The sequence below is a fragment of the Chionomys nivalis genome, chromosome 18 (genome assembly GCF_950005125.1).
Source record: "Chionomys nivalis chromosome 18, mChiNiv1.1, whole genome shotgun sequence".
Classification (NCBI taxonomy): Eukaryota; Metazoa; Chordata; class Mammalia; order Rodentia; family Cricetidae; genus Chionomys; species Chionomys nivalis.
Genome location: NC_080103.1, coordinates 17,612,647 through 17,627,742, shown reverse-complemented (window position 1 = coordinate 17,627,742; position 15,096 = coordinate 17,612,647). Strand labels below are relative to the sequence as shown.

The 15,096-nt window shown below is 38.2% G+C and overlaps 1 protein-coding gene across 2 annotated transcripts in view; it reads right to left on the bottom strand.

Annotated features, from left to right (window-relative positions):
- Trim33 (tripartite motif containing 33) overlaps nt 1-15,096 on the bottom strand; it is a 96,733-nt gene that overhangs the window by 52,855 nt on the left and 28,782 nt on the right. For both annotated transcript variants that reach the window (XM_057793120.1, XM_057793121.1), the window contains exons 2-4: nt 8,051-8,169; nt 7,337-7,481; nt 6,829-6,961 (exon numbers count right to left, since the gene is read on the bottom strand). In XM_057793120.1, coding sequence (XP_057649103.1) covers nt 6,829-6,961; nt 7,337-7,481; nt 8,051-8,169 — 397 coding nt within the window. The remainder of the gene's footprint in view (nt 1-6,828; nt 6,962-7,336; nt 7,482-8,050; nt 8,170-15,096) is intronic.

Genomic DNA, 15,096 nt, shown 5'->3' with positions numbered 1-15,096 from the left:
CGCATAGAAATCCACCTACCTCTGCCTCCTGAGTACTAGGATTAAAGGTATGTGCCTCCACACCTTGCTAATATTAATTATTCTTAACACGCCATCTCTCTGGTGTCATTATTTTTTAAAAGACCCAATATAACCAATTAAAAAATTGTAATTTTCATTCTCAATCTAATAACTGTACCTCTACTGTTAAGGGCATTCCTCTTTCTTCTATCTTTTGCTTTACAAATTTGATTTGATTAAACACATCTTCTAGAGATAAACTGTTCACACAGAGATGACTGGTGTCACAAAGCACTCTGAACAGATATTTCCAATATCTGACCGCACTGCCAATATAAACAGAAAGCATACTACAACAACTAAATTTTTGTGGCTATGACTTAATACTTTATGTTTGGTTACATCTCTCTTAAATGGAATACAGCCATATAATGGTGTTTAAGTTTTGATTAACCTTTGGCAACAGACTAATGTGTATTTCGTGGCAATAAATAAAAAAGGAATCCATTGCCTATATATGCCTACTAATTCAGAACAAGTTTTCTTATTTTATTCTATACTTCATTACACACATTTCTGAGAATTCTTTCAGAGCATTACTAATCTTAAAAAATAAAAGTAAAGAACGTGAGAAGGGGGCCCACATATTTCAAACCTATATGGTCAAGGGCCACCTGTATAAACATGAGTGAATAAAAAAGCGGGATAGTACATAAAGGAAACTGAACTATTTCACAGGAAAATCCAATGCACTAGGATTCCAAAACCCATTATCCTAGCAGTTATTAAAACTAATAAAATTAAACTATGGCAATGTGTAATAAAATTAAGGTAACAACTAAAATGACTTTTATAGTCTTAATCTGAAATAGTTATATTTCCTTCATCTGAATATTATTACTAAGATGGATATCAAGTCTAACTGGTGAACATTTCACCTGCCAAGTATTATAAAACAGATAGCCAGTACACACCTTTAATCTTAGCAGTCAGGAGACAGAAACAGGCAGATCTGAGCCCAAAAGCCAGCCTGATCCTAATCCTACAAAGTGAATTCCAGGATGGCCTGTCTGGGGGGGGACCAAATAAATAAATAAGTAAGTAAGTAAATAAATAAATAGCCTTTAAAAAGGAAAAAAAGAAAAGAAAGTTGGATTTGGTGGCACACATCTGAATCCCAGCACTCCACGGTGAAATGAGGCAGAGACAGAACTGACAACAGATTTACAGGCCAGACAGTATAGAATACGTAGTGCAACAGTAGAAACAAGAGACCTTGTCTCAAAAACAAGGTAGAAGGAGAGAACAGCTAATGAAACAGTCCTCTGGCCTACACACACGCACTCTTCACATGCATGCCCTCTCTCATACACAACAAAATTTTAAATTTAAAGCTATTAAAAAATAGAGTTCCTTGCAAATGCCTATTACAGAGTATCATATCATCCACTGCATATCACATAGTAGCCTGGAAAAGAATCCCAATTCAAAATTCAAAGTATTATTTCTCCTGAATGTAAATTCCTTTTGCAACATTCTAAGCTGGACCATTTGTAACTCAGAACTATATATACTAGATTATTTAGAAAATAACATAACAAATAATAAATATAACACAAGGCCTCTAGACCATCTGTAGTGTAACATATTACATAGCTAAAGGCTCACGTTCCTGATGTCTGGAATATTCTCCTAAAAACCAAGGTAAGGAAAGGGAAGAGGTGTAAGAAATACACAGAAAATACATGGCAAAAGTGGTACATATCTAGAATTGTAGCACTTCAAAAATTAATGTAGAAGGATCATGAGTTCAGAGCCATCGTGGGCTACATACTGGGTTTTAGGCCACCCCAGACTATATACAAGACCTATCTTGAGAAACAAGTGAAACAAGAAACAACTTTTCCTCCTTCAAACATGGTTGAAGCTACATGCTAGAGATATCAGGCTCACTTTACTACTTTACTTTAGTGTAAGAATTTAGGGAGAAGGTAAAAGATTTAAGACAAACTGTGGTATTTTATTTTTATTTTAATAAAGCTTGCCCAAAGACCAGAGTGCAGAGCTAAGCCACTGAGGCCAGAGTGTAGTAGCATACACCTTTAAACCCAGGACACAAAGACTACATGAGATGGAATCTGGCTAAAAAGAGAAATAGAACTCACATAAAAGGTGCTCCCAGCACTCGGGAGTCACACGCCTTTAATCCCAGCACTAGGGAGGTAGAGACAGAAGTGATATGGCTGGGTGGACAGAGGAATATAAGGCAGGAGGAGATAAGAGCTCACTGCAGTCTGAGGTTTGGTAGAGAGCATTGCAGTCTGTAGTCACGTAAGCCTTGGTAGAGGTTAGAACTCTCTAGCGGCTTGGATGCTTTGCTTTTTCTGACCCTCAACATTAACCCCAGTATCTGTCCCTAGGTTTTTATTATTCATGCTCCACCAAACTAAAGTGGGGTGGGATGGGATAGGGTGCAATACCTGAAAGAAGCCCAAACTAAAGTGGGGTGGGATGGGATGGGGTGCAATACCTGAAAGAAGCCCATACTTTAATGAGGTCTGAAGAAATCGGGCTATTTCTGAAATACAAAAGTCAACTCTCTCAATACTCTCGCACTCAATATATATGATACACATTTAGATGTGGCTTCTGTAGATATCTGGCAGCACTTTTATGCAGGCTATTGCTTATGGCAAAGGCTGTATGTGACACCCAACAACAAGCATTACAATTTTGGAGAAGGAAATTTCTAGATACTGAGAGATAATATAGAACATTTGAGAAAAATTAAGGTGGTAATGGACAATGGTCAAGACTGTGTGGCTGGGGCTGGAGAGATGGCTCAGTGGTTGGGAGCATTGCCTGCTCTTCCAAAGGTCCTGAATTCAATTCCCAGCAACCACATGGTGGCTCACAACCATCTGTAATGAGGTCTGGCGCCCTCTTCTGGCCTTCAGGCATACACATAGATTCTGTATACATAATAAATAAATATTAAAAAAAAAAAAAAGACTGTGTGGCTGGAGGACAGAAATTAATCCTGAAGCCTAGAATAACTATCACATGTTCAAGTATTGCAGAAACTCTAATGTGGAAAGAAGCATCCAATGGGATTTCCTATAACATGGAAATTTTTTTACAGGAATATATAACCAAGAGAATACAAAACAGTGCTCAGCATACCTGCAAACAAGTACCCTCTTCCCCAAGGGGAACTTGGGGTTAACTCAAGAGCTGCTGGATCCTTTGATTAGGATCTAGCAAACTATTCTTGGTTAACAAAATGTTGAATAGTTTATAGACTATGATTATAGCATGAATGATCAGCATCCTGTTTCTTTAGAACACTACCACTCTGGTGGATAGGCTACTTGCCCAAACATTTGGGGTTTTGCTGTACTCTCAAAATGATATTAAAAGAAGTAGTCTAAGCCGGGCGGTGGTAGCGCACGCCTTTAATCCCAGCACTCGGGAGGCAGAGGGAGGAGGATCTCTGTGAGTTCGAGGCCAGCCTGGTCTACAAGAGCTAGTTCCAGGACAGGAACCAAAAGCTATGGAGAAACTCTGTCTCAAAAATCCAAAAAAAGAAAAAAAAAAGTAGTCTTGCGAATGGATTATAAAGACAAAGATAAAAATTATATGGCATGCAGTACACTGAAAACTCATACTTTTTTATTAAAGAGGGACCACTTTACTATTCTACTCAAGTTTTGTGTTAGAAACATACTTCAACTAAATAATAGGCAGCAATGTAGATAGGAAAAAATTTTAACCTAGCAGGATTCAAAGCAGTGAGACCAGCCCTAAGTTCTCTGTAGTAATGGGAAACAGATTTTAAGTAGTTTTACAATCATACATCCAGGCAAAGCATAATGCAAATGCAGTTCTGGGCATAATGTCATCTTTGTAATCTGAGAGGCCACGGCACAACAGCATATTTGAGGACAGCCTAGATTACACATCAAGACATCAAAAAAACAAACATTCACTAAAACAAAATGGAAGTGCAAACACAGGAGAAAGACGTGATACTATGATATATGGCATATGCCTCTTAATGGGGGATACACACTAAGTGCTATGTCATTAGGAAATTTCATCACTGTGGCTCTAAACTTAAAAGAAATGGTCTGAAACTTGAGCTGATCACAAAACATCAGTGACTTTACAATAATGCCTACATAAGGAACCTACATTAAAAAAAGACAAAAGGCAGAATCTGGGGAGCTTCTAGGTTACTGAACATATGGATAATAAGAAACCTACTGATATATTCCCCTTTCTCCTATAGCTTGCCCTATGTATCTCATCCAATGGCTATCTATTTGTATTTAAAACATCTTCATAATAAACACAATTGTATATTAAAGAAGTCCTAGTCTATGGACCATAACCCAATTTACAACTGGTACCTCAAGAAGGAACACCCCAAAGGACCTTTAATCAGTTGACCAAAACTTAGAACAGGTGTTCTAAGTGAATTAAAGGACATTTAGTTGATGTCAGAATGTTAACATTAAGAATAAAAACAAACAAACAAACAAACATAAATGGCCACAGAAATGTTCTGAAGAAATGTCCTGAATACAGGAGAAGGAAAAAATGTTTATCTCCGCTCACGGTGTCTTCAACACCATAGTTAGGGCTGGATAGTGTAAGCATACTTAATAACCTCAGCACTTAGGAGACGGGGCAGAAGGATCCTTAGAAGTGTTAAGGCCAGCATGGTCTACATAGCAAGTTCCAGACTACCTCAAACAGAGAAAGAGGGGAACAACAGAAGACGGGAACAGATTAATATAATCAGGACTAAGATGTAAATGATAAAGGAAAAAAGTTAAACTTTTTAAAAACTTCACGGTGGGAAGTTAGTGGAAACCACTCTTCTACTACTCGCTACCATGAAGCCTCTACTTCTTTAAGACCAAAGAAACCATCTTGTCACAAGAAAAAGTATACCATCTTCCTTCTCACCGTGTAGCCTGAGAAATGGCTCAGCAAGAGAAAGACACTGTCAGTTCTAACAACCTAAGCTCAGTTCCTGGGAGTCCTATGATGGAAAGATAGAACCAATTCTGAAAGTTGCCCTCTGGTCTTCACGCTGAATTTTGGCACTCCTCTCTCCAAATAATTAACTTATTATATAATTTGCATACTATGAAAATTTAAATACTATGAAAGAAATCTGAGGGATCAAAGTATCTGGCTGAAGCTCTGACAAAGATAATTTAATGTCTGAGACAACTGGAGGAAAATAACACTGTGATTTGGCCCTGAAGGTGAAGTCTTCCTTAAGATTAGTCACTTCAGATACAAATAACATGGCCAAGCTGCAGATGAGAGACATGCAACATTTCTGAATATAACAATTAAGGCTAAAAAGAATGCTCTAACAGTGAGAGGGTTTTTTTTCCAAAAAGGCATTACCTATAAAATCGAATGTGAGCTGCTTTATATATTGTACACTATAGTTTCTACACAATATGGGGAGAAATGAACATGTAAACTAAAGAGATTTAGAGCACAAACCCTGGTCCTCAAATCATGGCTCTACCACTTGTACAAATTACTAAAGCCTCCTGAGAGTAGGCTCTCTCACCTTTCAGTCTTAACATCAACACTCACACCTCATGAATTAAATGAGCACTCAGCACTGAGAAAGTGCCCAGCATAAAGTACAAGAACTGTCAGCAATTAGATGACGGCATCAGTGACACTCAATAAATCCACTGAAGCAAACATACAGTTAGAAAACATTTGCTCCAGAACAGTTGTGCATTGGAGTCTGAGAGAGGCAGGAAGATCATACTGGAAACCAACGTGGGCAACTCAACCAGACTTCATTTGAGAAAGAAAATAAGAAAGCAAGAGATGGAAAATATAGGTTAGTTGGGGTTTGGGGCAGAAACTCATTACTACTCTTTCTTGAGAGTAGACTGATAAAACTTACTTTCATCCATTTAGAAATCTATCTTCAAAAATATCCTAGATACTTCTCTAGTTTGTAGATGGGCCATATCACCTACTATTTCTAAAACAAATGCCATGGAAAGTGAGGAAGCTTGCAAAAATTATGTTATATGCCTAACTAAAAATTCTATTACAGGCCTGAAACAGTTCAGGTGAAACAGACATGTGTAAGTATTGCTGATTGAGTTAAAATATGGCTAATAAAGTTATGTATTAAAACTATACTAAGGCCGGGCGGTGGTGGTGCACGCCTTTAATCCCAGCACTCGGGAGGCAGAGGCAGGCAGATCTCTGTGAGTTCGAGGCCAGCCTGGTCTACAAGAGCTAGTTCCAGGACAGGAACCAAAAGCTACGGAGAAACCCTGTCTCGAAAAAAATCAAAAAATAAATAAATAAATAAAACTATACTAAGTAACAATGTTTGTTTATAGGGTCCTATTTTTCCTGCAAATAATATATTTAATGTGAAACCAGCATATTTATGCTTGTATATTAAAACATTGTATCAGTTGCATATGTGAGAATATCAGTTACCTCCATACAAATACTACTTCACATATAGCTTCCGACGGAAATACATTACATTTGGAAAAAGCTTATTTGAACCATAGGACTAATGAAGAAGTAACCTAACTCAATCTTACAAACTCAAACCCACATTAATGATATACCATAACAAATATTCATAATATAATTAGATATGAACATGAAAGACATCTTATCAAACATAGATTGCTTCAAGAAATAAAATCTGGGCTTAAATACTGTAAAAACAAAATTATGGTACCAATAGTTGTCTAAAAACAAGTTTATCAGTACTATTTCTAATATTTTTCAGTAAACAACTGACTTCTTTACCTATGTTCTTTGTGCTCCAACAGTTGACAGTCTCTACATGTCAGTCTATCACATGTTTCACAGAACAATTTCAACTGTTCTTGTTTATGTACAGGACAAAACACAGGGCGCTGACCAGATGCTCCAACAGACTCTGTAACAAAATATTTTTAAATAATAAAATTTTTTACTAAGTTTATTTTTATTGGTGGTAGCAATCAAAAATCATAAGTAAGTAGACCATACTATTTTAGACTCAAAAGGTTAAATGTGAAAAAACAAAAAAAAAAAAAAAAAAAAAAAAGGTTAAATATGAGCATTCAAACTATGTGTATTGGGACAAGCAAGACAGCTCAGTAATAAAGGCAGACGCTGGCAAACCTGATGGTCACAATGCAATCCCTGGACTCAAATGCTATAGAAATCTAACTCCTGAAGGATGTCCTCTGACTTCCACAAGCAAGCACTGTGGCATGAGTACACACGTACACTTACACTTTTTTTTAAATAGCAACTCTATGTATCGTACCTGAAACATCTTCTTTTTTCCTGATTAGATGATCTTTAGTGAATTTTACTCTCTGATGTGCTTCAATGCATGTCTTACATAGCCACTCTCCACATTCTACACAAAAACCAACTGCGCTTGCATTGTCTTCACAACTTGTACAGACCTAAAAGAGAAAAGCACCAGTCTACATTACATTTGCCAAATGTAGATACACAAATCCACAAAAAAAGGAAAAACTTTGCAACTTGTTCTCAACAAACACTAATTCATTATACAAAGAATAAAACCATCATGATACTCATTTATCTTCAACAAAATTCCTTAACCAATAACCCTAGGTAAAACATAGGTAAAAATCCAATACTCAGAACATAAAAGTCTATGCAAAACTTATCTTTTGAAATAATAAATATTTGCTGGGCGATGGTGGCACACAACTTTAATCCCAGCACTCAAGAGGAAGAGGCAGGCAGATTATTTTGAGTTCAAGACCAGCCTGGACTACAGAGCTAGCACTAGGACAGCTAAGGCTGTTACACAGAAACCCTATGTTGAAAAATCAATAAACAAATAAGTACTTTATTTCACCAAGTCTGAGGGTGTGGAAGAGTTATTGTTTATTGCTAACAGGAAATACAGAACTACAAAAGTGCCTAAATAACTTAATCAAATATTTTTCTTATAATTTACATTTTAATAACAGAAAATATACAGAAAAATTGAGGTGCATACCTGTTCTGACTTCTCATCAGAACTGCTAGGAGCTTCAGATGTGTCTTTCACAAAATAATTATCCACAAGATCTATCTGTCTGCATTCTTGACGACATACTGGACACCGTATTACACCAACTAAAAAAAGAGACAAATGTTAATAGTGGATAATATTTTTCAAAATGGGAAGAGAATTCTGAATCAGGTGGTGGTGGTGCTGCACTAGGGAGGCAGAGATCTCTGTGTTTAAGGCCAGTCTGGTCTGCATAATGAGTTCCAGGACAGTCAGAACTATGTAGAAGGACCTGGTCTCAAAAGGAGGTCGGGGGGAGGAAGATGTCATCAAGGTGCTTAAGATGTATGTTATTTCTGAATTATTCTGAGGGACCCTACAAGAGTGAGGCAGGTGTGTGTGTGTGTGTGTGTGTGTGTGTGAGAGAGAGAGAGAGAGAGAGAGAGAGAGAGAGAGAGAGAGAGAGAGAGAGAGAGAGTTTTTACATGGGAGTATATGTAGAGGTCAGGTAACTAAAAAGGAGCCCACAAGAGGGGGAATAAAAAAGTTTTGGCAGTAATAGCACAACACATGCAATAAAATTAGAAATGAGAATAGAAGGTATAGAAATTTAAGCAAGAATAGAGGAAAGAAGGTAAGAAAGGGTTAACCAAAACTATGGATGCATGAAAAAGGCCATGGGAAACAAGTACTCACATACACATATGCAGGCAAAATGCCTGACCCAGCCACAGAAGAAGCAAGATGTGACTGCCTCGCTGAATAAGGTACTGAGCCACGTGGCTAACATAGACAAGAATAATGGGCTAATATAAGTTATAAGAGTTAATTAAAAGTCTGGGTCACTAGACCAATCAGGTTATAACTGATGTAGACCTCTGTGTGATTTCTTTGGGACGTAATGACTGAGGGAACCGGGAAGGACAGAAAACTCAGACAACAGAATGGTGTCCAATGTGTGGACAACTGCATCCACATAAAGCCTGAAAGAGCTTGAGAAGGAATTTTAGACACAAAATAACAGCATTACACATGGTTTCTTGGTAGCAGCAATTTCTCAGGTCTGCTCTGCTTGCTAGAGACAAGCAAAAACTCTCATTTAAGAGAGGCTTCCTGACTCAGCTTTAGCTGCAAAAACTTTATAGCCCTTTTAAGAGGCTCTGCCACAAAACACTTAAAAGGTGCTGATGAAAAGCTGACCACGTACTTTTTGGTTTTCAGCCATAGCAGGGAAAAGGGTGCACCATTTTAAAATGCTGGCTTTCTGGGCCGTCCTGCCAGCGCAAACTCTGACTCTTTCAGACAGGAGGTCCGACTACAGAGCATTTGACTGTGGTTTGTGAGCAGACTTGTTGTAATAGGAGCGGCAGGGCTGCGTCCCCGGCACCCAGCCACCCGCATGGCTAGCTTATGCCCCGAAATAATTACACGGAAACTGTATTCTTTTAATCACTGCCTGGCCCATTAGTTTTAGTTTTTTATTGGCTAGCTTTTATATATTGATTTAACCCATTTATAATATTTTGTGTAGCACAACGAGTTGGCTTACCAGGAGAGATCTTAACCTGCGTCTGTCTGGAGTGGGAGAATCATGGCGACTCAATGACTCGGCTTCTTTCTCCCCATGGCGTCTGTCTCTCAGAGGAGCTGCCTTGCATCTGAGCTCACTTCCTCTTCCTCCCAGCATTCTATTCTGTCTACTCCACCCACCTAAGGGATAGCCTATCAAATGGGCCAAGGCAGTTTGTTTATTGACAAATGACCTTCCTCCATCACAGACTGCTGCGGCTTGCTTGGTGGCAGAGACCTTGAAACACCACAGAGTTGTGGCAATAAAAATGGCTCCGCTGGTATACGTCCGCTGTGAGGCTGAAATTTCGGAAAGCTAAGGAATGGGCCGGATCCAGCCATCAAAGCCACGGCTTTAATCCTAGTCATATTGCTTAGCAAATTAAATATTCATGTGGTCAGAAAAAGAGAGATATACATACAGTAAAGAGAGATTCAAAGACAAAGAAAACCTCTCAATGGTTTACAATGTGTTAAAAATATATGCAGGCTTGGGAAAGGGGAAAAAAAGGTTAAAGCCTTTAAAATAAAAAAAGAGAGTGGTTGGGAGTGGTTGGGTGTGGTGGCACACACCTTTAATTCCAACACGTGGGAGACACAGGCAGGCAGACCTCCATGAATTCAAGGTGTGGTAGCACACACCTTTAATCCCAGCAGTTGTGAGGCAGAGGCAGGTGGATCTCTGTGTTCTTAAGAACAGCTTGGTTTACAGAGTGAGTTCCAGGACAGCCAAAGATACACAGAGAAACCCTGTCTCAAAAAGTCAAAAATTTAAAATATAAGTAAAAGAAATAGAGGTTAAAATAAAGCCACGTAAAGATGAAAAATACACAGTCTGGATACTGTATGTTATTATGTTATCTATAAATTGTTTGAATGCCAAAAGATATTTGTTTATAAATGCTGCTGAATTATTCCAAGATAGGTATTTTAAAAATACCTTGACTTCAAAATTGAAGTCAAAAGGTATATTACTTTGGAGAAGAGGTTTTGTTTTTGTTTCCACAGGAAATAAGAGGCTGTGGATTCATTCTGAATTAAGAAAAATCAGGTCTGATCAAGGAAGATCACCTGAGAAATCTCTGTAGGAACAGATGGCCCAGATGTCTAAGCTCTACATCCAGAATAGATTTAAGACTGCTGCCTGAGATGATCAAGCCTCACAGGATACTCCAGTCATGACTTGATCACAATTCTAAATTTTCTTAAGGACCCCATAAGATTATATCAGTGCCCCCAACCAGCAGGAAGTAGCCTGGAAAACTATGCCCATATTCCCAAAAAAATGGACTATGGATATTTTCCTTTGTTTAGAATGTTGGTTACAAGTTGTTATAAGTAATAGTCAGAAGAAAAGCTAAACAAAGATTATTAGATTCAGAGTTCTTGTTTTTTTAAAAAAAGAAAAAAAGAGGAGGAAGTGCTGTGGGTCTGTATGGTCTGTATCCTGTCAATTATATTTTAAATTAACACTGATTGGCCAGTAGCCAGGCAGGAAGTATAGGCAGTACAACCAGACAGGAGGTGGAGGTGGGTCAATGAGATCAGGTGAATTCTGAGAAGAAAAAAGTCCTAGTCTGCAGCTGTGACCAAGCCACAGAAGAAGCAAGATGTGACTGCCTTGCCCAATAAGGCACCAAGTCACGTGGCTGACATAGCAAGAATAACGGGCTAATATAAGTTACAAGAGTTAATAAGAAGTCTGGGCGACTAGGCCAATCAGTTTATAACTTAAAAAAAAAATCTAAAAAGTAGGTTGCCAGACATGGTGGCAGCACCTTCATTAATCCCAGCAGTTGGGAAACAACAGCAGAAGAATTTCTGTGAATTCAATTAGAGATTAAAAGTGTTTGCTGCTCTTGGAAATGACAGGACTCTTCAGAGAACAAGTGTTCACAAGTGCCTGCAACTCCAGCCCCAGAGATCCAATATCCTATTCTGGTTTCTACAGAGCAGGCACCTATGTGTGTATATATACACTCACACACCTAAACAGATGTTTCTGAAAATTAAGAGGTTGAAGAGATAAATGGAACAGTGGTAAAGAGGATTTGTTGCTATTACAGAGGACATGAATTTGGTTGCCAGCACCTACAACTCGTTCTGGGTAGTCCAATGCCTTTGGTCTCCTTGGGCACCTGCATACACTTGCACATACCCGCACACATATGCTCTTCATTTAAAAAGTAAAATAAATGTTTAAAAATAAATTAACTAGCTAAATTAAAAAGAACCGTGCTAGGGCTAGATGGCTCAGAGGTTAAAAGCACTGGCTTGTCTCCGATAAAATGTGTTTAACTCATCCGCAGGGCATGTCAGAACCACCTGTAATTCCAGTTTCAGGTAACCTGATTTCTCATTCTGGCCTCTGCAGGCACATCATACACATGCTGCACAGACAAAACACCCATACACTTTAAATAATCTTTTTGAAAAATAAAAAAATGCAGCAGAATCAAATGGACTCTCTAGCAAGGGCTAGAGTAAGTAAAATGCTTGCTTGAGAACCTGATCACAACACAGGCCTGGTGGTAGTTTGGTGGAGAAGAAGAGAGTAAGATGATCCCTGGGGTTTGCTGGCTAGCCCAATTGGCCTACCTGGTGATTTCCAGGAGACAAGGAAAAATTATCATTCTCGTAACATCTGTCTGCTGTTACCTTCATGCTAAACAATTTCTGTAGAAAAGATCAGTGGTCTCTTGCTTCAGGATCTAGCTATTCTTCTGTCTTCCCCCATCTCAACAGATAAATAGTTCTTCATGGTGCGGGCACATGCACACACAAAGATACACACACACACACACTTTCTTTTTTAAAAAAGACAAACTATACAGCTCCTAAAGAACTCACAGTAGGTTCACATATACACAAAAACATAAATGACTTTATCATGAGAATAATATTTATAATTAAGAAAGAAATTAGAAGTATCTAAATGGTTAATTTTAATGGAAAACTACATAATTATTCAAAATGAGAGAAAGGTGTTTTAGTTGAATGTAACAAGTATGATTTAGGTAAATACTGTTTAAATAGCTTCTCAACTGAGCCGCCAGCTTCTCAACTAAGCCAATTCTAACAAGCAACAATAACTACTAAAGAAGCAAAGGATAGAACTTGGGCTGGGCAAGGATGTAACTCAGCAGTAGAAAGCTTACCTAGCATACATAAGGACTTAAGTTAGGGCCCCAGCTTAGACACGGGACCGTTAAATATGTCAATATTTACACATCTAAGAGAAGAAAAGGAGTTCTAAGACACAGAAAGCAGCTTTCCAACATTTTCAAACTGAAGTGTATAAACATATAGCAAACTGCTTTCCCATTAATCAGTTATGATTAGCTTCTCATCACTGCAGCAATTTACTTTTAAATATGTACTTGACCAGCAGCAGTTCTTTGCATGACCTAACAAATCTTTACTCAATGCTAGATTTTCCTTATGATATCTTTGAGTAGTTATTCCCCCCCTACACTTGTAAGCCCTGTGTTCAACTGCTTGTCCCACAAAATAACAGAAGACAGAGATAACAGCAGACAGATGAAGATGAGAAGAGCTGAAGATGAGAAGTGTTGAAAACTATGACAAAACAATTGGCAAAAAAAAAAAAGAAAGAAAGAAAGAAAGAAAGAAAGAAAGAAAGAAAGAAAGAAAGAAAGAAAGAAAGAAAGAAAGAAAAGACAATATAGCTAAGAGAAGCCAAATAAAAAACCATTACTTGATTCAGGTGAAATTGGATGAGGGCTGGAGAGATGGCTCAGTGGTTAAGACCACAGGCTTACTCTTCCAGTGGACCCAGATTCAATTTCCAGCATCCTTATGGTACCTCACAATCATCTGTGGTTCTAGTTTCATAATCTCTGATGCTCTCTCCCGGCCTCTGAGGGAACTGTATGCACATGGTACACAAACATATATGCAGATACTCTTACACATAAAATAAATCTAAATAAAGAAAAGAAAATTAGAGGTATAATATAGAAAACTATTTATGAACTGGCTCACACCTATATAATACCATATAGCAACATATATTTAGACTATGATCATAAATATCCAGCAAACTGGGGCTGGAGAGATGGCTCAGAGGTTAAGAGCACTGGCTGCTCTTCCAGAGGTCCTGAGTTCAATTCGCCTCACAACCATCTGTACTGAGATCTGGCGCCCTCCTCTGGCGTGCGGGCATATATGGAGGCAGAATGTTGTATACATAATAAATAAATAAATCTTTAAAAAAAATATTCAGCAAATTCCCACAAGTCAGTTTTAGCACTATTCATGAAAATATCTACTGCATTAGTTCTATGGTAAGATATGTACACACATTATCATATTGAGCCCAATTCTGATATCAAAAATAATGAAATATAATTAGATATTACAGTAAATAATTACTAATATTCTTAGTTTCACATGTTCTTTTTGAATGTGTGTGGTTGTTTTGAGACAGGCAGGGTCTCTTTGTGTGTAGCCCTGGCTGTCCCAGAACTCACTCTGTAGACTAGGTTAACCTCAAGATCTGCCTGCCTCTGCCTCCCAAATGCTGGAATTAAAGGTGTGCGATCAATCACCTGGCTAAATTTCATATATCCTTAAGGATCTATACATCTTCGAATTAAAATTTTAAAATCTTATGTAACCAGAAAACAATAAGTCAATATACAATAAAATTAATATTTGGCATCATTTAAAATAGACTATAAGTTTTTTCAACATGGTAGACGCCTATAGACACACACACACTTTTCAAACAGTGATGCATAAAATTAAGGTAATTATAGATTGTTTCTTTTTTTTTTTTTTTTGGTTTTTGGTTTTTTTTCGAGACAGGGTTTCTCTGTGGTTTTGGAGCCTGTTCTGGAACTAGCTCTTGTAGACCAGGCTGGTCTCGAACTCAAAGAGATCCGCCTGCCTCTGCCTCCCAAGTGCTGGGATTAAAGGCGTGCGCCACCACCGCCCGGCTTTTTTGGAGCCTGTCCTGGAACTAGCTCTTGTAGACCAGGCTGGTCTTGAACTCACAGAGATCCGCCTGCTTCTGCCTCCCAAGTGCTGGGATTAAAGGCGTGCGCCACCACCGCCCAGCTAATTATAGATTGTTAACTATGTTTTTCAAAAGCGCAAGTTTAAAAAATAAAGTAGGACCATTGTTCGGAGCCAGGCAGTGGTAGTACACTCACTGGCTGCTCTTCTGAAAAACCCAGGCTCAATTCCCAGCACCAACATGGTGGGCCACAACTGTCTGAAACACCAATTCCAGGGAATCCAATGCCCTCTTCAGTTCTCCATGGGTAACAGGCACACATGTGGTACATAGACATACATACAAATAAAGCATATACATAAATAAAAACATTTTTAAAAGAATGCTATGATGTCCACATGTTCAAATACACACTCACGCATGCTCACACACAAAACAAATGAACATATTTTTTAAAAAAATGTTTATGTAAAATAAAGGCATAAGTCTAGTCTTTTGGGAC